Genomic DNA, 25,939 nt, shown 5'->3' on the forward strand with positions numbered 1-25,939 from the left:
CAACAAAAACTATATGATGTGAACCACGACTCTCCTAGTTCAAGCTACAATACAAGCAATGTCCCATGCAAAGGTGCAAATGTAGACCCAAAAGGCAAGGAATGGTAAATAAAGAAAAACTCACAAGAGATTAAGACTACTAGTGGACTAGTTGAGGAAATCCCCATGCAACCTCCAAAATACACCCCTTGGATAACACCACTTTATGCCGTTCCCTGGAAATCATATGAGATCTCACCCCTTCAACTCAATCAACTTTCACATTTGGGAGTCATAAAAAAGAACAATTGGAATAAGAACTTGTAGTTGCCTAAGCAACATTGAAAAAAGAAACAAGAAAAAAAAGCATAAAGAATGGTCTAGCATCCAAGTGGATCCGCTTCTACGATGCCCACATAACAAATAGACCCACTCATTAATCATACCATGATAGTTGCACAAAATATATTGAGCCAGAGCTTTGAACCCCCACGCCCACTCAAAGAAAAAAGAAAGTAAGAAAATTATAGGTCCCAAAACTCAACTGTGAACAAAAAGAATCACAACCACCAACTACTCAAGCTATTTCAATTGCTTAGGTACATGCCCCTCCCCTCTCTTCTCTTGTAATTTGAGATTGCTTGACTACTCTTGCCAATTCTCGAGGTTGCTCCACCATAGGGTGGGGTCCCATGAGGGGGGCTTTAAGATATACTTTTAAGGGGCGAGAGGTCCCATGAAGTCAATTTTTTTTTGCTACAAGATTAAATGAAATATTTCCCTAAAAACTAGCAACCCCTACTTATTAGGGCTGAAATTTGAGCGGGTGGAAAAGGCGGGGGACTAGAAATTACCCCACTAGCTTAGACTTTTTTCCCCACTTGTAAAGCATCTTCAATTTTTCATTTTTATCAATTAATTGCTTTATTTTTAATATTTGTTTCCTCGTTGAAATTAAATATAGGTGCTAAATAACAAAATGAATGAGACCACCAACTTCCTTAACTTTCCAAGATTAAACTTTTAAGCCTCAATTACACTATAAAATATACAAACCCTTACTTAAAAATAATCCTTAAAAATTTTAAAAACACCTACTAAATTTTTTTGAGAAGCCCCTCCTCCATAGGACCCCATCCTTAGTGATTCCTACTATCGGTCTCTACTGTCTCATAACATCGGATTTTAGCAACCCTAAACCCCAATATCTTCGGACCCAGTTTTATTTTAAGCAACGGTAGGGTTTTGGTTCGTCTTATTTGAAATCATTTCAGCTGTGGGTAGGGTTTTCGTAATTTTTTCCTGCAAGCATCGTTGACAGCAGGACACAATTTGTGCAGAATCTGGAGGTAAGTCATTTGCCATGATTTCAGTTAGTTTAATTTTTTTTTTAATCTGTAAGCTATCGTATCATTTTTTTTTGTGTTTTATATTTCGTCACGATTATGAGATATCTTTATCCTCGAAAGCGGACTGAAACAAGATCTCTTCTCTTTTTACCCCTTTCATCTGGGTAGCATGAGATTTGTTTTGAAATGTGAGAGGAGGAGGTAATTTTGAAGTACATGGTTTGAAAAGTTGGGTATTGGATAGAAGACCTTGGTAGAGACTCTTATGTGCAAAGGGTAGGATTCTTTGTCATTTAGTTGGCCTAATTTTCCGCCAAGATTGGTACTGAAACAAGATTTGTTTTTGAGCCCTTCGTTTGGATATTCCAAATTTACATTAAAATGCGAGATCAGGAGGTATTTTTAAAATGGGTATCGGGTATTATAATCTGGGTGCAAAGTCTGAGGGCTTGATAAGATACCTTGATGTTCATAAATGAGTTTTCAAACGTATGGTTTTTTGTTTCGTGGTCTAGATTAGTACTGGTACAAGGATTTTTTGCAATCACATTTCAATTGTCTAAGCTATGTTTGCATTGGCATGTGGGGAGCAGGAGGTAGTTCTGAAGAGTGTACATGTTTCTGCGAACTATTTATTGTGCTTGAGGCCTTGATAGATATGTCGATTCCAAAAAAGTAGGATTTGTTATAATGGGTGGTAGATAATTGAGCCTGAAAGACCTTAAACCCTGATGTTTTAGGATTTACTTTTTGTTTGTTGTAGATAGATTGAAGCAGCAGCTGCAGGGAGATTTGATTTGGTTTGTCTGATTTTTATAAAATTTCTGCTTTGGTAGGGTTTGGTAATATTTTTCCTGCAAATTCTGCCTATTTTTCTTCATCAACACTGTTGACAGCACAACACAATTTGTGCAGAAGTCAGTGCCATGGTTTCAGTGAATTTTTTAATTTGGAATCTGTATGTGAATGGTCAGTTTTTGCTGTGTTTTGTTTCATTCTAAAACAAATTCTGTTGTTATTTGTTCATTGAAGTTGTTGGTTCTGTGGTTTTATTTCATTTTAATTTCGCCTCCCATTGCTTTAATCCCTGTATGGTGGGTACAAGTCTATTTCTTCATATGTGAATATCTTTGCTTTCCCACTTACAATTTCTCTCCAAGTCAGTCTTCACAACGTCAAATTTCTTTTAATAATAAAATTTCCATTAGGATCTTCTCCGCAATGACCGCTCCAAATGTTCTTTAAAACAGCAGATTGTCATCCAATCAGACTCAATCTTTTGCCAAATTTGTTCTGTCACAAATATGGGAGCCCTATTGGTAGAATATGCTTCTATATTGTTCAGAAATTATTCAACATTTCAGAGGAGAATAATACTCTAGAGAACATTTAGGTGTGGTGCACTTTTCTGGCATTAATTATTATCTATGGCAACAATCAATATAGATGATGCCAATGTCTATATGGTATCCTCGTCAAGAAAATTGCAGACTGACGAATTAAGTACAGTTATTCTCTTTAAAGATAGTACTCCATCAGTTGTTTATATCTCAAATTTAGTTTAAGTCACCCACTTTTTTTCTTTGGGCCAGAGACTGAAAAATTACCTTCAATTAACACCAACATAGCATTTTTTGTTTTTCCTATCAAATATTTGTAATTCGATAATAAAATCAATGTTAACATCTTCCCACTTATTTGGTAAAGATCAATTGTTCTAACACACCTTAATTATGTATGCTCTTATAGCACATAGACAGAATGTCATCCTTGACCTTTATTGTATTTTCATTTTATTTCCCATTATCGTTGTAAATTTGAATTGTACATAGCATTTTATTATTACAAAAATCATATCAAAATTTGGTTTAATATGTACATAGCATTTCAAGTGACTTAATTTGCATTCAGATTGTGTGCCCATTTTGCTGTCCAAATTGGATCTGCCACATCACAAGTTACGTTGATTTTTTTGAACTCAGAATGATCCCTTATATTGTTCTCATTAGTGTATGTGAATGAACATCCATAAGGACGGCTATATTTGCATCCAAAATTTGTGTATGATCTGGTCACACTATTGTTTCTGCAGAAAATCATTGCATGAATTTGAGTTTCAAAAACCATGAGTTATGTCTTTTTTATTGTTGCACACTGCTGCTCTTTATTTAGCTTTAAACAGGGACATAGTGCAGAGACGACAACAAAAGATTCAAAAATGGCAAATCAATGCATGGATAGTTTTCTGAGTTGGTCTTAATGGTGTGCTGAAACCCTAAAAACATGGTTATAAACTTCTATCTCTGTCTCCCCAAATCTGAAGTTTTGCAGGGAAGACGTTTGAGAGGTAACGAAGATGCAGATATTTGTGAAGACCCTTACGGGCAAGACAATCACACTAGAGGTTGAAAGCAGTGACACAATCGACAATGTTAAGGCTAAGATCCAGGACAAAGAAGGTTAAAAAACAATGCATTTATTCATGCTACAAAATATGACACCAAATTACAGTGTAAATCTCCATACTTATAATAATTGGTTACGTGTTCTGTATTCTGATTTTTATATATATGTATATTGTTGCAGGCATCCCACCAGATCAACAAAGGTTAATATTTGCGGGAAAGCAGCTAGAGGATGGCCGTACACTGGCCGATTACAACATCCAGAAAGGTTAGTATGCTGTCTTGCATCAGGGTTTTTGAATTAACTTTTGCCAGGATAATTTGGTCTTTAATTTAGATCTTTTCTTTTTTATGAAGTTGCTGTTTTTTTGTTGAGAGTGTATTGCAGTCCTATTTATGTTTTGGGTACTTATCATTTGGGCTGATGGGTATGATGTGTTTTGCAGAATCCACTCTGCACCTAGTGTTGCGTTTGCGAGGGGGAATTATTGAGCCTTCTCTAATGGCACTGGCAAGAAAATATAACCAAGACAAAATGATTTGTCGGAAGTAAGTAGTTCAATTCATGTGATCTTACATGCAATTTCATCGTCACAATTCTTATTTTTAAAACTCTCATTTTATGGGTCAAGAATACTGAATATCTCTTTAGCTAAATTTACCCAGTCCCAGCCTCAACTTTTAGCATTATTGACTCATCCATCTAGCCAGCAGTTGGTAAATTATCCCAATTTCTTCTTTTTAGATGTCTTGTAATATTTAAACCTGAAGCTCTACTACTAGAACTATGTTGCATGTGGCACTAAATTTGGCTATGGTTCTTTCATTAACCTCCTCATTTGAGCTCAAATGAAAACTTAAGAGTACTCTGTATCCTTTGTTAACTTGATGTTGGGACCATGTGTTTTTGCCAACTTTCATATCCCCCATAGTTAATTTTGTCAATAACTGTTAAGCTTTCTTTGACTATGAGACAACAGATGCGTGACTATGAGACAACAGATGTGTATTGGTCTTGCTGAACTTGTGAATCCATAAAGAAGTGAAGTAAACCTGTATCTGTCATCTCAAGTTGTATGGATAGCTGCTTTTTCCTTTCAGTAATCTAATCATTCTTGTTCCTTGTCAGAATTAGATCGTTCACATGGAGAACAATAATCAGACTGATAGAGAACAATCATTTTTTTTACCAGTCTTCTTAACACAGATTTGGCCATTTTTCAAAGTTCAAATAATCCAATTTTTGAAAGATATTGGTCACTCTTGTCATGCCATGCACAAGGTGGCCGTTTCAAGACACAATGACTTTTTCAGTCTACAAGCGAAAGGTTCCTCTCTATTCTTAATGACTCTAGGAGGTTGCTGCATGAAGATCTCTTCCTTCAAATCACCATCAAGAAACAAGCACTTTACATCTAAGTAATGTATTGGCCACTCATATTTTGCTGAAATTGCAAGAATTGTCATTACTAAATGAATCTAGGAGGTTGCTGTATGGAGATTTCATCCTTCTCTTCACTGTGAAGAAAAAAACACTTTCACAATCAAGTGATGCATCAACCACTTGTGTTTATTTTCTAATTGCAACAACTGTCATTATTGTAGCGAACCTTGTGATTGGAGCAAATGTCTCATTATAGTCAATGCCTTCAGTCTATGACTATACCTTGTCTAGCTTTGTATTTCTGAACTTTACCTTCTGATGTAAACCTGGTCTTGTAGATCCACTTGTATCCAATGACCTTCTTCCCCTTCAGTAGTTGACAGATCGTCCGAGTCAAATGTTTCATGAGAGTCCTTGTGCTTTGGTGTTAACAAATGCAGATTGTCCTTGGCTTCTTTATATGTCCATGGATCATACAAATATTGTACCTTAGCCATCAAAGCATTGTTTGCAAACTAAGTTTTGACTTATATCTGACACATCTACCGTCAAGCATCACAAAGGGTTTACCTAGCCCATTTAGGTTTTTGCAAACTGCTAGAGGATGTTTCCCTTCTTCATTATGCTCAGTGATTAGGTTACAACTCCACCCTTCGTCAGTATTCTTATTAAGTTTCTTCTTGTTCTCATCAAGAATATGTGCATAAGCAACACTCCAAAGACTTTGAAGTGAGACAAGTGATGCTTCTTGCCATTACATTTCTCCTGTGGAGTCAACTCTTTCACAACCTTTCCAACTCTTTCACAACCTTTCTAGAATCCAATTACCAATATAAGAAGTACATTTCATTGCTTCTGCCCAACAAGCCTTACGCAATTTCGAGCTTGCAACATACACTTGTTTATTTTCATGTGTGTACTCTTCTTTCTTATAGCTACCATGTTATTTTGTTGGTGGTGGTGCTTGTATAATACATATACTTATAGTACTTGAAAAACTAGTTGTGAAAAGATGTATAACAGTAATAGAATGACATTTCAAATGAAACTATAGGAAATTAGTAAAATTATAAAATAGCAAAATTTGAAATACTAAATCTAAATATGAAGATTTCTTGAATGCTAATTGCTAAATAAAATTTGATAAATTAAATTGTCAAATTGGAGATTTCTATTATATCGAAAATATCATATGAATATCTGATATCACAAAGTCTATAAAGATGACTACATAATACATCATTACAATGAATAGCAAATAGCAATAACATTACAAAAGACAATGCCAAATTATCAAAACTTTAAATCTGTAGTTTTAGTGGTTTTGTATTGCATTGGGAAAAGGTGTGGGGCCCACATCAAATTAGGGTTACCCCCCAACCCCCCAAAATATCTGAAAATTAAAAAAAAATATTCAATCGCTTTTTGACGTGTTAGGAGTCCTGCAAAGTCTCCCCACCCCTCGAGATGTTGAGATATCTCCGCGTGTGGCGGTAGTGGGAGAGACACCACACATCCTCATCTCCCCATCTTGGAGATGTGGAACGCATTTCCATGGAACATTGCAAAAAAAATGAATTGTAAAATGATGAAACTAAAAGATTTTGAGGCTGAATGTTATAATGTTCCACTGACCAAGTTTTAGCAGTTTCTGCAACTTACTAACCATGCCTATTTGATTTGTGAGTGCCCATGTTAAAATTATAGCATCGACAGATAAAGAATATATCAGTTTACCACCTCACTATTAATTATCATGATCGAATAAAGAATAATGCTTTCGATCTGCATGAATTAATATCATATTGATTTCATTATCGATCAACATTGCTTACATTGTATATACGTTGAATACCTTTTGTATCGGCATATTAAACATATGTTAGTGACTACTTAACTAATAGTAAGTGACCGTTCATAAAAGTATTCATGATACTGTTTAAGTGCCATCGATGAGGAGGCACATCTTGAGCGGACATGCCTCCACTTTATGGAGATATGCCCACTCAAGACATGCCCCCCGATACAAGTATATATGCAGACCCGATAAGGCAATATTGGAAATTAAAATCAAACATTCTCAGCCTTGTTTGGACCTGCAAAACACAGTCTTCATTAGAATCATAAATCACATATATTCAGAAATATTAATTACAATCTATCAACTATCAAATTTGAGAGGAGTACGATCTGCATTTACATGGTATCAAAGCCATGTTAAGGAGGATGCAAGCAGCGATTGAACTTGAGATATTCAGATTTAAATCTAACTACATAACATTCCTCTATGGCGAGTGTAATCAGATTCGAAGATAGGCCAGAAGGAGGAAATAACTTCTCATCATGGAAGTTCTGGATTATGATGATATTAAAAGAGAATAAAGTTGAGTCATTTGTGAGAGAAAATAAAGCAGAACTGGAGAATGATCCCAAGAAGACGGAAGACGACATGGATTGAAGGAAATGAGAAGGCCATGAAAATCATAGTTGATGGAGTTAGAGATCATATCGTGCCAATCTTGACAAAACATGAGACCGCATATCATATGTTTAAGTCACTTGAAAGCACATACGAAATAAATAATTCCAGCAGGACCTTGGCTATAAAGAGAGAAATCAATCATATAAGTATGAACAAAGGAGAATCTATCAACGCATACTTTATGAGAATATTTGCACTAAGGGATCGGCTATCAACACTTGGATACCAGATTGAAAGTAAGGAGCTAACACTTATTGCCTTAGATGGTCTACCAAATTCTTGGGAGGCATTTGTTCAAGGCATTTTTTGGGGCCGAGGTCAGGGCCAACGCCAAAGTCGTGGCATCGCTTAAACTTTTGGGGACCATTGTTGACCAAACGTACATGGCTCTCTTCTTCTATAGGAAAATTGTTGTCGATGTGGATAATTGCATTTCTGATGCTGCCATCCATAATCTTTCTTCTTGGCGACTTTCCTATGATGATCGAAAGCTCTTGGGTCTTGGTATCAAGTTCATCCCTCGACCTCCCCCCATGTCTGCTTCTCTCATTTTTCAGGAATTCAGGTCCTTTGCTCAACGGTTTCGTCTGCGTGCTTTCTTTGGACTTGATTTTGCTATTCCTACTTCTGTCTCTCCTTCTGACAAAGCTTCTTTTCCTCATAAGTTCAAACAACAGAATCCTTTCTGGAATCCTCCTGAACGTTGCTATCTGTTAGAGGACATTCTCCAACAAGGCGAAATCATCCTTCATAAACAACTTGCTTCTCTTTCTTTTTCTACTCGTCCTATGTTGGCTTCCAGACTTCTTAAGAGTCTCCACTGCGAAATTGCTTCCCATGTCAGTTCCTTTGACTAGGAGATCATTTACATGGGAAACAATTTTGTAGTGGAGACTCTTAAGAAGTCTGGAAGCCAACATAGGACGAGCAGAAAAAGAAACAGAAGCAAGCTGATTATGAAGGATGACTTCACCTTGTTGGAGAATGTCCTCTAGCAGATAGCAACGTTCAGGAGGATTCCAGGAAGGATTTCGCTGTTTGAACTTAGGAGGAAAAGAAGCTTTGTCAAAAGGAGAGACATGAGTAAGAATAGCAGAATTAGGTCCAAAGAAAGCACGAAGATGAAACAGTCGAGTGAAGGATCTAAATTCTTGAAAAATGAGGGAAGTAGACATGGGGGGAGGCCGAGGGATGCACTTGATACCAAGACCCAAGAGCTTTCGATCATCATAGGAAAGTCGCTAAGAAGAAGGATCTGAATTCCTAAAAAATGAGAGAAGCAGACATTGGGGGGGGGGGGGCGAGGGATGAACTTGATACCAAGACCCAAGAGCTTTCGATCATCATAGGAAAGTCGCCAAGAAGAAAGATTATGGATGGCAACACTAGAAATGCAATTATCCACATCGGCAACAATTTTCCTATAGAAGAAGAAGAGAGCCATGTAGGTCTGGTCAACAACGGGTCCCCAAAAGTTTATGCGGTGCCGCGTTCTCGACCCCGAAAAATGCCTTGAACAAATGTATCCCAGGAATTTGGTAGACCATCTAAGGCAATAAGTGTTAGCTCCTTACTTTCAATCTGGTATCCAATTGTTGATAGCTGATCCCTTAGTGCAGATATTCTCATAAAGTATGCGTTGATATATTCTCCTTTGTTCATACTTATATGATTGATTCATCTCTTTATAGCCAAGGTCCTGCTGGAATTATTTATTTCGTATGTGTTTTCAAGTGACTTAAACATATGATATGCGGTTTCATGTTTTGTCAAGATTGGCACGATTTGATCTCTAACTCCAACTATGATTTTTATGGCCTTTTCATTTACTTCAATCCATGTCTTCTTCTTGGGATCATTCTCTGGTTCTGCTTTATTTTCTTTCACAAATGACTCAACTCTATTCTCTTTTAATATCATCATAATCCTGAACTTCCATGATGAGAAGTTATTTCTTCCTTCTAGCTTATCTTCGAATCTGATTACACTCGCCATAGAGGAATGTGATGTACGTAGATTTAAATCTGAATATCTCAAGTTTGATTGCTGCTTGGATCTTGTTGATGTGTTTTTTATGCACATGCGAACACAGAATAAAATACTGAAGTATCTTATCCTCTCTTGAACAAAGTTCCCGACTGCTGAAGATCTCGCTAAAGGATCAGTCGGAGTAACTCCAAGGTTCTGTTATGTAGGATCTCTACGTGTGGATAAGCTCTTCGCGGTATGATGTGATTTGCTGGAATCACAAGGGGACTTACACTCAATGACCTAAACGTTTGATTTGCTAGAATCACAAGTCCTATTAACTAACTGGAAGACAAACAAATGACAAAAGATGCAGGGTTCAGGAAGTCTACTCTACTACCTAGAATGCGAGAAGATGGATGAATGAATAGGTGGAGTCCTACTGGGTTGGGTCTCACCATCAACTTGAACAATTCAACACCAACTCAGTGTGATCTTCTGAGGGATGCTTCAAATATATTCAAATCGGACACCATCAGATACTAATCATCATTCAAGTTAATGCATGAACAATAGATGTGTAACGACTTGAGATTAAGCTCATTTTATCCCAGTTGACCATGCAGGGCGCACTTACAATCAGTAAGAGGCTAGTGGTATGGACTAGACAGATTCCACACAGGTGCATTCAACAATTTTCTTCTCTCAATCTAATCATCTATCATCAAAAATGAAGATTCAACAAGAGACCATGCACATTGCAAAGAAACAACATATTCCACCATATCTTCAATGAAAAGAAGTCTTTACAATTAAGGCAACAATGTCTTGCCTTCTCTTCTTAATCTACTCTAATTGCTATTCTACTATTCTGGCCTCTATTACTAACTATTAACTATTAGCTATTATTGACTAACTATTATCTATTAGCTAACCATTAGCCTTTACAAATGAGGAGCCAGGGCTTATATAGTGCCCACAATACAATTCAATGGCTTGGATCAATTTGAGATCAATGGCCGAGATTTTACAATGAAAAACCTAATTAGGGTTTGTTACAACAAATTTAATTCTGACCAATGAAATAATTGCATTATTCAGACACGTGTTTTCTGGAATATTTGACCAATGGATAGCTGGGGTAGGTACATCGAAGTTAGTGCCTTCTTTTGATGAGTCAGGTACATTGAATCTAGACATGCTGAAGTGGACCAACCCGACTGGAGGAGTGATGATTGGGATGCCACCTTGTCTGACACTTGGTTGATGCTCAATTTGGTGATGCTGAGAAGCTAACTTTAATCAACGCTTCTGAAACTATCTGCTTCTCCAACGGACCCTTGCTTTGATCCTCTTTTGTCTTTGATGTGCAGGATGAGTGGTGTACCTTTCCTTCAAATGCTGGTCTGGAAGAGGTCGTCCTTGATGATGTTGGACTGGCGGAGGTCGCCCTTGTTGATGCCGGACTGGAGAAGGTCGTCCTTGTCTTGCCCTGGTCTTCTTTCATCTGCAAGACAAACCAAAAGATGATTAAGGACACATAATATATTTATTCTAACATAGCATTTTATACCTTAAATCAACAACAAGAAGACATCAAAATGAAGCTCGCTCAAGATTTTCCCCAGGGACAGGCCCTATCCAAAATTTTGCTTTGGACCCTTTGGAAGGGTCAGGAGTGAAATTCTCATTTTAGCTCAAAATTCACACTTTTGATGGTCAAACATCTTTCCAAGGCATTCCAAATAGTTTTTCTCACCCTAGCTTAGGTCTGACTTAGCACAAAATTTGGAGAAAAAGATGGTTTTAGTGTTTTTCGCTTTGGACCCTTTGGAAGGGTCAAGAGCGATTTTCAAGTTTTGAGCATGTTCCTCCATCCTTTCAACTTCAATTCACCTCCAAGACTAAGGACACATTGCCTCACTCCTGTCTAGGCTATAGAAATCAAAATTTTAACTTGTCTTGCAAAGAAAGTAGGTGATCTTAGGATTTTTGCTCTGGACCCTTTGGAAGGGTTAGAAGCGAAATCCTTGGTTTGGGCTAATTTCCATCATTTTTCAACATCAATTAACTTCAAAAGGCAAGAACATGTCTCCTCGCACCCATCCAAGCCATGAAAACCTAACGTTTGACTAGACTTGCAAGGAAAATAGGTGATTTTAAGATTTTCGCTTTGGACCCTTTGGAAGGGTCAGGAGCGAATTTCTTCCCCTAGCCCAAAATCATCATTTTTGGAGACAAAAATCCGTTCAAGGGCAATCTCAAGGACCTCTACCATCTTTGTCTAGGCCTGGCTTGGCATAAATATGAGAGGAATAGATGGATTTTAGAATTTCGCTCTGGACCCTTTGGAAGGGTCAGGAGCGAAATTCTTGTTTTAGGCTTATTCTTCCATCTTTTAACCTCAACCAACTTCAAAAGGGCAAGAACATCAATTCTCACACTCATGCAAACTATAAAAACCCAAGTTTGACTTGATTTTGCTAGGAAAATAAGGGATCTTAGGAATTTCGCTCTGGACCCTTTGGAAGGGTCAGGAGCGAATTCCTATTTTGAGCTTGTTTTGGCTACTCCATTACCTCAATCCAATATTCAAAGGCAAGAACACATCAAAGTCCATCTAACCATGCCATAAAACTCAAGAATTTGACCATCTCCAAGAAGAAAATATTAGTTTCCAAGAATTTCGCTTTGGACCCTTCGGAAGGGTCAGGAGTGAAAATCTTGTTTTGAGCTTATTCCTCCATTATTTCAACTTGAATCCACCTCGCAAGGCAAGAAAACACTTCTCCCCTCATCCAACCCAAGTTTGACTTGATTTCGCAAGGGTGTAATGCCCCGCCAGGAAACCCCTAAGGGTTTAAATTAAAAACACTCAAATAGAGTGTAAATTTTTTTTTTTTTAATAATAAATAAGAGTGTTAATGAAAAGGTTACAATATTAAGATAAATTGAAGTTAACTCAATTCATTATTAGACACGACATTAAAATACAATGGAGATTATCTGTCAACTTAGATATCACAGCGGAAGGCTCAGCCAATCCTAAGGAGTTTCCTAACGCGATTACACAACCTTACACCTAACTCAACTTGCGTCATTAGATCCATTAAACCGGATAACCTAATTACGAGGTAATGCATAGCCCTTGATTAAATATGTGTTCAATGGTTGAACACCTTATATCTTTAGGAGGCGTTCAATTACTTCGATGGTTAGGAGGCCATTGAGGGGATTATTTATTCATCGCACTTTAATTCATAATTACTTTAAGAGGCCCCCAAAATGGGTTCATGAATTCCATTCCTTGGGTTGTGGTATCCATTCACCATTGATTTCATCCTTTAATGTTTTAAGAATATGCCTAATGAGATTCATTCATTCAAGGTTAAACTATGATTAGTAAAGCGAGGGTTTCATCATTTGATTTTAAAATATTCACCCACATTTGTTATCTCCTTTTTTTTTAATATTAAATGCATGGTTAATGAGAGAAATTTATTTCTTAAGGATTAACCACAATTAATTTAGTGAAGTCCCTTCGTTTGGTTTCATACATAACCAACTATTGAGATGCAGTCCTTAAATGAAAGTGCGTAGACATGGAATTCGTCTGAAGTTTTAATAATGCAATTAAATGGACTAATTTCAATGAGGTGGATATGCATGAGAACACACGAGAGCATCTTCCCTTTCAAAGTATCGTTAACTAGATGACGTTCATCATTTCAAGGTTAGAGAAGTAAGATCATAATGACGTTCTTCTCTTAGAATTAAAATACAATTATCTTATTGGATATCTTCTTTTTGTTAATTGAAAGATAGTGTGAGGAAGATTCTTTTACTAGGTTTAATGTATAACCCACCAATCAAATTACTCTCCCATTTTAGATTAATTTTAGCAATCATGAGGGATTCCTTTTATAAGGGATTAAAAATATGGATACCCAATTGAGTTCACCCAATTATAAATGTAATCTGGTGAGGATTATCGGTTATAATTACAACATGGATTATTAAGTATATCCATCCAATATACAACATGGGTGCCTAGTTGAGTCCTCACGAATTATCAAATTAATCTGATGAGGATTATTGATAAGATTTAAACGTGAAATAACTTATCAAATTCATTCAATGTAATGAAACAAAATTGACATGGCGTGATTCATTTACTAAGGTAAACAGATAGATAATTATAAGATGTTCATTCTTTAGCTTTAAATCTAGCAATTATGACATAAATTTTAACTTTGCTTCCTTTTTACATTCGTTCCATTTATATACTTAATATCAAGTTAATCGAATAAAGTATTCTAGCAAGATTCTTTCCACTATTACATTTTAAATTTACATCATCAAATTACTTTTTCCACAACCTAAATTTCAATACTTAAATTACCTTTCCATATTCATAATTCACATCGTTTTATAACTTAAATAACTACATCTATCCATATGAATAAGGTTATGCCCTTAAATTTGAATTCATTAAATTTCCACCATCCACTTTGCAGGAATACAACCATTCAAGATAATTTAAACATAAAAACAAAGTACGCTAAAAACATCGCATAACACAGGTATGATCTCGGAGTTCACCCCGGATGGGCTACATTTCCGGGTCTGCTCAACTGCAAGACCCCTTTGGTATTATATCTTTAGGAATTACATAATTGATAAGTCTTTTACATCTTGCCACTGGGCGAATACAAACAATAAGCAACAGACACCTCGGACGTTAATTACGCAATGATCCTTTTGGTAGTGGATCCTACTAAATACATCAAGTAAATCGGACAAGGATTCCTTAACAGGTAGTACCCTAAATGGAGACTAGACCGACGTTGGACAGAACAAAGAAATCAGATGACAGGGACCCAACAAAATTTCCCAAATTAATAAGTCATGCTCAAGCGTTGACGAGTAATATTGAACACTTTCCCAAGCTGACGTAAACGTCTAACCAAATTAGATAACCCTTAGATGCCCACTAATGATAAGATGGTTTTACAGAGATAAACTAGCCCCTTTTTTTTTAACTTCACAAGGAATACCTTATCACTATAAAGGAACAAAAATAAATTAAGAGTAAATAAAGAAATAGGACAACAGTTCCCGAGCTAACTTAAGCTTAAATGTACATCGCAACGTTCGTGAAATAATAAAAATCAATTTCCATAATATTCTTAGGAAGTAAAGTTCGTATAAATCGTCAAGTATATGTATATACCTAGTAGATGCTACTATGTTAACTCATATTTTAACGTATCTATTTGTCTCCTTTTTTTTTTGACATTTAAGATAGAAAATCATAACTAATTATCATGCACACCTCCATTCAAATTTCAAAATGAAATATTGCTTATAATAACTCGAAATTGCTAAGCATCCTTTTTTTTTTTTTTTTTAAAAAAAAACAACATTATATTTCTAACATAAAACCCCAACTATGTTATTAGTCCCGTCTTCAACACCACCGTTTATGAATTTCTAGTCACTTCCAAGTTTTATATTCTATAGATCAGGGGGCATAACCATCTCAGAAAGGAAACCTCTTTCTACATACAGGCACGACTACCCAGTAAGCAGTAGCTGGAAATCCAACAGTTGTTAGATTCGCTTATTGCTGATGAGAATGACTATTGTCAAAATGCACGGAGGACATGCTAGACAAACAGTTTGTTCCCTCTCATTTCATTTAATATTCAATGCCAGTAATTTTGGACCCATTTACCAATCCATGGGATTTCTGCTCTTCAAATCACGGCATTGATGTACCCATTGGCCACGCAACAGATTCAGTTCAGTTTTGAGCTACATTAAAGAATGGAACATGGTTCACCAAAAGGCATATGTAGTGCTGCTAAATTGCTAATGTACCTTGACAGGATTTAGCTACCAACTCTAATCACTTATCTAACTCCAGATGAACTTCACACCCTAATCACAAAAAAAATCAAGGGCCTTCTGCAGTGTTGTCCCCACGTGTTTCCAATGCCCATTCCTAACTACACTTTTATTGGACAACAAAACGTGGCCATTGTACCTTCAGAATTTTGGATCGATGCAGATGACTATTAAAGAGAATGAAATGCAGGAACATAGCGATATTCAGCTCTGTATATATCTAAATTAACTACAAATATGGACCTAATCATCTCATTACAGTATAGCTCGGAAACCATCTTATATGATGTAAATTTACCAAAAATTATTCATGCAACTCTTTGTACCAAAAACTATTGCTAGGTTCGATCGAATAGCTGAAATGGGTTTTTAAAAAAAAAAGTGAATGCAGGAATTAGCAGATTCGAATCGAAGAGAAAGAGAGGAGACTTACGGGCAATACGATTTGGAGAAGATGACAATCTTGTTATTGGAGATCGTTGTCGTCACGAAATCCGTATGAGTCTTTCCCGCATCAGTATTCAGGAGAGCAGTAAATACACGCACCATTGTAAGCACAACACCAAAACCAGTTCTGTTGTCCATTGCCAACTTCTGTCAGCAGCTCGAACAAAAGCAGAATTTTTTTTCAAGGTTCCAATTCCAGGCATGAATCTTGATGAAGAGTTTTCCCCAATCTCTCCCATTTTTTTTCCCCAAAAAACTCCCAAGCCCAGAACCCCCAAAAAGTCTCCAAAACTAGGTTAAAAAGCAAAAGCCCTAATTTTGCCCTAATTTTAAATTTCGAAATTAGGCATTTATTTTGAAAATAAAATAGATGAAAAATGGAACCCTCTTATTCATTTTTTTCCTTAAAATTAAAAAGCTTCCATTTCCTATTGCGTTCTTTTAAATTTTAATTTCTCACTACAAGTTTCAAGCCTACTTCTTATTTCGAACCTATTGGCCGGGTAAGGCATTTGATTAAATTTTAATTTTCTAAAAGCCAAACTTTTATACTATATCGACTTTACAAGTAAAAAGAAATAATCTCGTTTAGATAATAATAATTTACCCCTTTTTCTTCCAGAATGCGAAAATGAGTAATTTAATTCTATCTCTCCAATGACTTTAAAGTTTTTCCTTTCTAAAACGTATAAAAAGCTATCAATTTAACTCGCTATAACATAATAAAGCGACATTTTTAAATAAATGACTAATCTAATGCAAGGGTCTTGTTTATTCAAATTTCTCAACTACAAATGCATAAATGTTACAAATGCGTAAATGAGCACACTAACCCCAGTTAAATACCTTAAGCTAGCTACATTAATAATTTAAAGCAAATCTCTTAATTACTGATTAATCGTATAAAAGAAACTACCCATTTAAATTTCTATATCTCTAATGTGTACGTTTAATCATAATTTTAAATTTAATACTTAGGATAACAAACCTCACTTACCTCGCGCAAGACACGCAAATCGAGGTAGTCCTCCAAATCTCTCGACACGCATCCCAATGAAAACGCAAGCTCCACGAATCCACGCACGATGCTCACCTAACCATGGCTAAGGCAAGACGAGAGTTATATGACCACTAATTCCGAATTCAAAAGATGAAAGAGCATACTCAACCTTGCAAATTCCAAAGGAGGTGAACCTTGCCCTAAGCGGTGTTGTACCTGCAATCTCCTGCACCCATGAATTCATACAAGCATGCATATACAAATACATATTCAATGAAGATGTTAGCTCAAGATTTATCACAAGGGTTAGGAACAATTGCATTTACACGAGAATCGATGCAAAAACACAATAATAAGTATGCTCAGTTTATTTATATTATCTAAACTACACATTGCATATCGGTTAATCTACCATTCGAGAATGCCACATAGGAAGTCAATCAAGGTTAAACTGGTTTTAAAAGTCCGACTAGGGTATGGGCATTACAAAGGGAAAAAAGGTGATTTTAGGAATTTCGCTCTGGACCCTTTGGAAGGGTCAGGAGCGAAAATCACTTTTTAGGACAAATTCTACCATTCAACTCACCTCCAAGGTCAAGGAAACTTTGCTTCATCCTTCCCTAAGCCATAAAAACCAAAAGCTTGACTTGATTTGCAAGGAAGATAAGTGATTTTTGGAAGGGTCAGGAGCGAAATTCACATTCTTGGCTAAAATCTTCACCTCATCCACTTTTACTCACCTCCTAAAGTTAGAACATGTCAAGACATCCCCAAACATGCCTAAGGAACTATGAAATTGGTCTTGACAAGTGATAAATTGAGGTGCACAAAGATTTTCGCTCTGGACCCTTTGGAAGGGTCAGGAGCGAAATCCCTATTCTTGGCCAAGATCCTGACTTCATTTTCACATTTCTTCATTCAAACAAGCGTTTTTACCTTCATTCAAGCCTGGGAATGCGTTAGTTCTAGGTTTTGGTCAAAGTAGAATGTCTTATGGAGAAATTTGCTTTGGACCCTTTGGAAGGGTCAGGAGCGAAATTCGCTTTGGACCCTTTGGAAGGGTCAGGTTTGAAATTTGACATTTTGGTCTCTCCGTCAGTATCATTTTATGGAATATAACATTTAAGTATAAGAAACTAATACTTTAAGTTATATTCCATATATACTGTCAGGATGTTTGAGAGTGGTTTCGGACCTCCAGGAGTTATATTGCAAAATCTAGTTTTTGGAGGATTCTTCAGTTTTCCAGACAGTCAAATTTTCAGGATCAGGACATTCCAGATTTAGCCAAATTTCAGGATTAGGACATTCTAGACTTCATCACTCACCGACTTGACCTAGCCCAAGTAGAGCCTGCTATCCAGGTGATCCCCCTAGCGACACTCGAAAAACAAAGGCTAACAGACAAAACTTGAAAACCTAGGAAAACAAACCCCAGAAAGCAAAAAAAAGTAGGGGTCCCCATTTGCAATGGGGCGATGTGTGAATATGTCACAACAGATCCTCCTTAACTTGGCTCTGATACTATGTAAATGCAGATCGTACTCCTCTCAGATTTGATAGTTGATAGATTGTAATCAAAATTTCTGAATATATGCGATTTATGATTCTAATGAAGATTGTGTTTTGGAGGTCCAAACAAGGCTGCAAATGCTCGAATTTAATTTCCAATATTGCCTTAGATGGTCTACCAAATTCCTGGGAGACATTTGTTCAAGGCATTAGTGCAAGGTCTAAATTTCCAAAGTTTGACCGGCTAAGATCAGACTGCCTTCAAGAGGAATTGAGACAGACAGAGAAAGGATTCAATCAGAAGAACGTAGATGAAGATCTCCATGTCTTGAATGCTAATACTCACAAGAAAGGAAAGAAGAAGCACTTCAAGAAGAGGAAAAGCCACCATGGGAAGGGTTCATCCAAGAAAGATGTTTCACAAATCCAATGTTTCAAATGCGATCAGTATGGGCACTATGCAGTCAGATGTCGTGATAGAACAAAGCAACAAGCATCATTTGCCAAAGTAGGAAAGTCTAAGACAGAGCATGCATCCGAGAAATATGTTTTCTACTCTGCACTTTCAAACCAAGTATCAACTAAATCCAACACTTGGGTTATAGATAGTGGATCATCAAGACACATCACTGGGTTCAGGGAACTCTTAGGCTCCATGGTAGGAGAAACTGATGAGGAAGTGACAATTGGAGATGACTTTACACATCCAGTCAGAGGTGTTGGAACATGTATCATCAAATTGAAGTCCGGTATCTCTATTCAACTCATTGGAGTATTGTTTGTACCAGGTATCAAGAGGAACTTGGTTTCCATATCTGCACTTGAAGACAATGGATATAGGGTTACCTTCATGGATAGTAAAGTGTTGGCATGGCCAAAGAACTCTACTATTAAGAAGGCTCAAACCATAGGTTATAGACAAGGATATCTATATAAATTATGTACTAAGCCAAATCTTGCCCTAATATATGAAATTGCAGACTCTAATGAAATATGGCATAGGAGATTAGGACACCTCCATTTCCATGCCCTATCTTCTATGGAAAAACTAGTCACAGGTTTACCCAAACTCCAACAATATCATTTAGAGGCATGTGAGGGGTGTGCCTTAGGGAAAAACACAAAAGGGTCTTTCCAAAGTACTTGTAAAACAAATGATGTATTAGAATTAGTTCCCTCAGATTTATGTGGACCCATGTCTGTACCTTCTTTAGGGGGTTTCCTATATGTTAATGCTGGTAATGTCGGTTGTACAACTCTTCAAAATTCCGATGCTTACTTGTTAACATATTAGTTTACACGTTAACAATAAACAATAAAAAATTGAATTTATTGCGGTGTTTGCCACCGGTCACACCCCTTTATGTTATCGGGCTGGGGATATTATTTATGCCACCGGTTACACTCCTTAATGTTAACAGGCTGGGTTAGACGATTTATAATAAGTCGCGATGTGTTTGTTAACGTGCTGAGTGGTACGTAGGGAGAGATGTGTCTTCCCAATGTTAACAGGCTGGGTTAGACGATTTATAATAAGTCGCGATGTGTTTGTTAACGTGCTGAGTGGTACGTAGGGAGAGATGTGTCTTCCCACGTGGGAAGACATATCTCTTCCCTACATACCCTCTCATTCACTTAGATATATAACAAGCATACAATGGGGAGGAGGACAATACCGAAATTTATAAGTGTTGTGCTTCCTTCATTCACACTACTGCAGTTCAAAGTAGAAGACACATCTCTTCCCTACATACCCTCTCATTCACTTAGATATATAACAAGCATACAATGGGGAGGAGGACAATACCGAAATTTATAAGTGTTGTGCTTCCTTCATTCACACTACTGCAGTTCAAAGTAAATTCCAGACTATACCTTTCATCTGTTCTAGCCTCTTGATCACAAAATTTAATTAAACTTAACACTATATTATGTAATTTTTGTTGTTGACTTTTCTAGAAAGACCTGGATCTATTTCCTCAAATGTAAAGAATCTGAGGAGATCCTTAGAAGGTTTAAGGAATTCTAATCCCTCCTAGAAAACTCTTTTGGGAGGAAAGTTATAACATTAAGGACAAACAATGGGAGAGAATACACATCAGATATTTTTAAAGAATTTGGTTAAAATGCTAGGATTAAGAGAGAGTTCACTGTACCCTACAACCCTCAACAAAACGGGGTTGCTGAAAGGAAAAATAGAACCATTGTAGAAGCTGCTAGGGCAATGTTACTTGATCAAAACATAGAAACATCACTTTGGGCAGAAGCCCCTAGCACTGCTGTTTACATACATAACAGATGTCCTCACTCCCATATTGATGTCACTTGAGGATATTTGGTTTTTAAAAGAGCTAGAAATTCTATTGAGTCAGAAATTCAAACTTCCCTCATAGACCTAGAAGAGGATCCTGCCCCTGAGATTCAGAGGGAGTACCTTGAGGAAGATAGAAATGATGAACAAATCACATCATTGGAAAATCCTAAGAAGAGACCACTCTGGGCTACTAAGACAATGAAAGAAGCAAAGACTTATGCAGCTTCGTCAGGGACTTTTAGAGAGAGTAAAAGACCTAAGAGATTTTGTAGTTATGTAGCTTTGATGAGTGAATTTATCAAATCAGAGCTTGCTAATGTTACAGGAGCTTTCCAGCACCAAGTATGGAAGGATGCCATGATAGAGGAGTATCAATCCGTCTTTAAAAATGATGTGTGGGAGATAGTACCTAGGCCAAAAGAGAAATCTATTGTTTCTTCCAAGTGGCTATTCAAAATCAAACATGCTGCAGATGTCAGTATAGAAAAACACAAAGCAAGATTTGTAGCTAGAGGGTTTTCACAAAAGGAGGGAATTGATTATGAAGAAACTTTTTTACCAGTTGCTTGCTATACCTCAGTCAGAGCAGTTCTAGCCATTGCAGCAGCCAAAGGATGGAAAGTCCATCAAATGGATGTAAAAACTGCATTCTTAAAATGGGACTATTGAAGAAGAGGTCTACTTAGAGCAACCTAAAGGATTCGAGATCCACAATGCAGAGTCACATGTGTGTAAATTGAAGAAAGCCCTGCATGGACTTAAGCAGGCTCCCAGAGCCTGGTATGAAAGAATTGACAGTTACCTCATGAGATTAGGTTTCTCGAAAAATGATGCAGACCCAAATCTCTACTCAAGAAAATCAAAGGTGATATGTTAATATTAATATTATATGTTGATGATCTATTGATTACAGGAGTGGATCACCTTATTGGTCAGTGTAAGAAGTATCTAGCCTCAGAGTTTGACATGAAGGACTAAGGTCTATTGTCCTTGGATTAGAAGTTTGGCAGAAATAAGATGGCATTATTCTAAATCAAGGGAATGACACCCTTGATATGTTGAAGAGATTTGGAATGATGAATTATAGATCTATGTCATCTCCCATGGAAACAAATCTTCATAAATTGAAGGAAGCAGCAGTAGATTCTTAGTTAGCAGATCCAACTTTCTACAGGCAGATGATTGAATCTTTGATGTACTTGGTCAACACTAGACCAGATATTTGTTATGTTGTGAATGCTTTGAGTCAGTTTATGTGTGAGCCCAAGGAGATACATCTTGTTGCCGTGAAGCATATAATGAGGTACCTTCAAGGTACCCTTAATTATGGTCTCAAATATGGAAAGGTTGATTTAGATCTTCATGGATTCACAGATTTAGATTGGGCTGGAAGCGTGACCGATCGGAAAAGCACCTCAGGATGTTGCTTCAGTTTAGGATCGGCTATGATATCGTGGATAAGCAGAAAACAATCTTTAGTGGCTCAGAGTTCTACAGAAGCCGAATACATTGCAGTTTCTATGGCTGCAAGAGAAGCAGTATGGCTCAGAAAACTGCTTGTGGGATTATTTGGTGAGCCTCTGAAACCTACTATTATCCACTGTGATAATCAAAGTTGTATTAAGCTTTTAGTGAATCCAGTATTTCATGATAGATCTAAGCATATCGAGATTACTTATCACTATGTGAGAGACATGGTAGAAAGGAATGTAATCCACTTGGAGTATATCAGTACAGGAGATCAGACAACAAACATACTTACCAAACCTCTCTCGAGAGTGAAAGTTGAACACTTCAGAAAGAGTCTTGGTATGATTGAAATGTAAGTATTATATCTATCTGTACTAATATATAAGATGTTTAATGTGTAAACTTCTTTTGTCATATGTGTGACTCTATGACTTTATGGGCCCCACCCCCTGTGTACATTTCTGAAAGGTGAAGATCTTTTAGATAATGAGCACTTGTATTTGACACTATAAGGTGACGATCTTATACTGTTCAGTAGATTGATATCATGTGAATTGATATCATTATTCTTTGATTTGTCATGATTTGTTATGGTAGACATTATGTGACTTAATGTCAGTGCATAACGAGGATATATGAGGAGAATGTAATATTCTTGAGCATATTATATCCTTTAGTATCATGAGACAGGTGATACTATCACGAGATTAGGTGATAACTCTTATCACGAGCTATGTGATAGCTATTAGTATGGTAATGTACTCTCAGAGTTCATTATAATATTCTTACTCTTTATCTTCCTGAGTTAGGAGGGAGTGTTAAAATTATAGCATCGACAGATAAAGAATCAATATCATATTGATTTCATTATGGATCGAGTAATGATTGATCAACATTGCTTACATTGTATATACGTTGAATACCTTTCTTATCGGCATATTAAACATATGTTAGTGACTACTTAACTAATAGTAAGTGACCGTTCATAAAACGGTATTCATGATACTGTTCAAGTGCCATCGATGAGGAGGCACATCTTGAGCGTGCTCCCCCGATACAAGTATATATGCAGACCCGATAAGGCAATATTGGAAATTAAAATCGAACATTCTCAGCCTTGTTTGGACCTGCAAAACACAGTCTTCATTAGCATCATAAATCACATATATTCAGAAATATGAATTACAATCTATCAACTATCAAATCTGAGAGGAGTACGATCTGCATTTACAGCTCACAAGTCATGTGAGGATATTGACAATCTTTTCAACTATATTTGAAGCATATTGAACAATGATTATCTAACATGACTTTGAGTTTGAAAAAGTGACATCAAAGTAATATTTATAATTTTTAATATCTATGGTAGTTTTGTTATTATTGTATACATGGTATGCAGTATTCTAAACTTGATTCCTGTTTATAAGCTGCAAATGTGCATTTAATAATGATTTTTGATCACTGATTTAATTTTTATTGTACAGATGTCGGCATAATGAAACCATTTTTTTTTGCCCTTCCCAAAAACGGAACTGGTAACTTAGTGTTCTAAAATTCGGAACTTTCAAAATTTGGGGTTCCCAGAACTCAATAGTTGTAGGGGGCTGAGGGTCTCACTGTCATTTTGTAGTTCTTGAACTGAGCTGATCTGAAGTTTGTCATTGCAATCTGATTAGGCAACTGAATTGGAGATTATCTTAAATGGTATACGTAGCTAGCTCATATGGATGGCTGTTTTTATTTTTAGCATATCTTTACTTTTTAAATTTTTTTGGCGATCCAAGGAAAAATTAGGACTGTGCCAAAATTTACAAATAAAGCTTATCATATAACTGTACTTATTGCCCAGATTTACATAAGTTTTTAATGTGAATCTAAGGTTAGAGCTCGAGTTCTACTACTGCTGCTCATGCCATCATCCAATGGCTATTGGATTATACAATGGAGGTTGCAATTAAGTGTTTGCATAGGCATGCTTGCTCTCAATAAATATGGTTCTATTGTCATCTTATGCTTTTCAAATTGTTTTGTCTGAATTCAATTGTCTGGTAGAAATTTCACTGTGTTCTTTGTTTAAATACTATTGTGGATATTGGATGATAATTCAGAGCATAAATGTTAAGAACATTAGTTTTATTTTGGCTGTTCATAATATGATCCAATATTACAGGTTGGACAAAGAAGGTTGACCTTTTTAATACGATCCAATGGTTGTTAGATTAGACAAAGAACTTGCCCATTTGGTGAATGCAACCTGTTTGCATAGGCATGCATGCTCTGTATCAATATGTGGCCATATTAATCTCATCCTTATCAAATTGATCCTTCTGAATTTCAGGGTCTGGCATACAAACACCGATCCATTATTAATTGATGAATTGTGTGATTTATTAAGCAGTAAATTTGTTTAGTGTTCTATGTAGAAAATGGAACTCTGTGGTTTCTACACTGAAAGCATCTCTACTTAGACATTCCAGCAATATGCTGTCCAACTGTAGGGTGTACTTGTGTACCCATGTTTCTGAAATTGATAAGCTGGATTAGTAGGGCATTTATCTGAAACCTCACATTAGTCTGAGGTTTCTTAGTTTAAGATTTTCAGTTCTCAATGAGTCTGTGTTCTGATCTATTGATGTAACCATTTATCTTTAGATGCTATGCTCGGCTACACCCAAGAGCTGTAAACTGCAGGAAAAAGAAGTGTGGGCACAGTAACCAGGTTAGATCAAGCAAATCACTTTGATGATCAGACTACTTTTATTTTGCTTCATTACATGGAATCCTCTTTTATTTTATGTGTTACATATTGTGATGCCTCCTGTTTCTTCTTTTTTTGCACAGCTGCGACCAAAGAAGAAAATTAAGTAGATTTGAAGCTTGGAGTATGTTGTTGAAGGCAAATCAAACTTTTGTTGTTCACCTTCAATCTATGTTGACTTAAATTGAATGCCTGTTCACAATTTTTCTCTTTGAAGTTAAGCTCTCTGACTTTGGAGATTTAATGCATAATTTAAATGATCTACTAGTACAATATGACCGTAGTAGAGTTTTCTGAGATCCACTCTACAATATGATTTGCAATTTGTAATTGTAGGAAACTGGAAGTCCAATTTCTACCATTGTTGGAAACTTATTTTTCTGTTTTTCTATCTAAATGATGTGTGAAATCCAAACATAATATTGTTAGTATTCAATGTGTCTAATTTCATAAGCAGTGAGGAGCTATCTTCGCGGGCTTTTAAATGTTGAAATCTCATTTTAATTAAATTTAACTTTTGTGTTTCATTTCTAAGTGTTTCTGTTATAGATATCTGATCTCCATAATATATTTGTGATCAAAAGTACAAACATATAAGTAATACTTTTTTATGTAATTTGTGGTCTTATGCTTTATGTTGTATGTTGAACTCCCATTTTGAATTAATATATTCTTTTTCAATTTTGTAATTTTTTGATTAATTCAAATTGGTGTAGTTCAATCGACAAAAGAAGTATCGAGATCTGTCCTCTAACACATTTTCATCAGTTACAGTGTAGGCTTTTATTTGTTCTGAATGCAAACCTTGTAAATTTGAATTTTTGTTCTTTTTAATTGGAGATGGGCTATAATATGGATTGGCTTCTGCTGGATTCATGTCTTGCACCAGAAGCAGGTTGCCCTCATACAATTTTTGAACCGTTTTTATTTTTATCGGAAAATTTTATATATATTTATATTA

The 25,939-nt window shown here is 36.3% G+C and overlaps 1 protein-coding gene across 2 annotated transcripts; it reads left to right on the forward strand.

Moving 5' to 3' along the window:
• Nucleotides 1-1,055: 1,055 nt before the first annotated feature.
• Nucleotides 1,056-25,512, forward strand: LOC131041188 (ubiquitin-ribosomal protein eL40 fusion protein). Of its 2 annotated transcripts, none has more exons than XM_057974189.2 (6): nucleotides 1,056-1,328; nucleotides 3,652-3,787; nucleotides 3,915-4,001; nucleotides 4,180-4,282; nucleotides 24,873-24,939; nucleotides 25,062-25,512. In XM_057974189.2, exons 2-6 carry the CDS (start codon nucleotides 3,685-3,687, stop codon nucleotides 25,086-25,088), a joined length of 387 nt encoding a protein of 128 aa, XP_057830172.1. In that variant the 5' UTR covers nucleotides 1,056-1,328; nucleotides 3,652-3,684; the 3' UTR covers nucleotides 25,089-25,512. The 2 variants fall into 2 exon arrangements, with proteins under 2 accessions (XP_057830172.1, XP_057830170.1); XM_057974187.2 differs by having other exon boundaries at nucleotides 1,112-1,328; nucleotides 3,660-3,787.
• The last annotated feature ends 427 nt before the right edge of the window (nucleotides 25,513-25,939 follow it).

This window comes from Cryptomeria japonica, chromosome 11, assembly GCF_030272615.1.
Source record: "Cryptomeria japonica chromosome 11, Sugi_1.0, whole genome shotgun sequence".
NCBI lineage: Eukaryota > Viridiplantae > Streptophyta > Pinopsida > Cupressales > Cupressaceae > Cryptomeria > Cryptomeria japonica.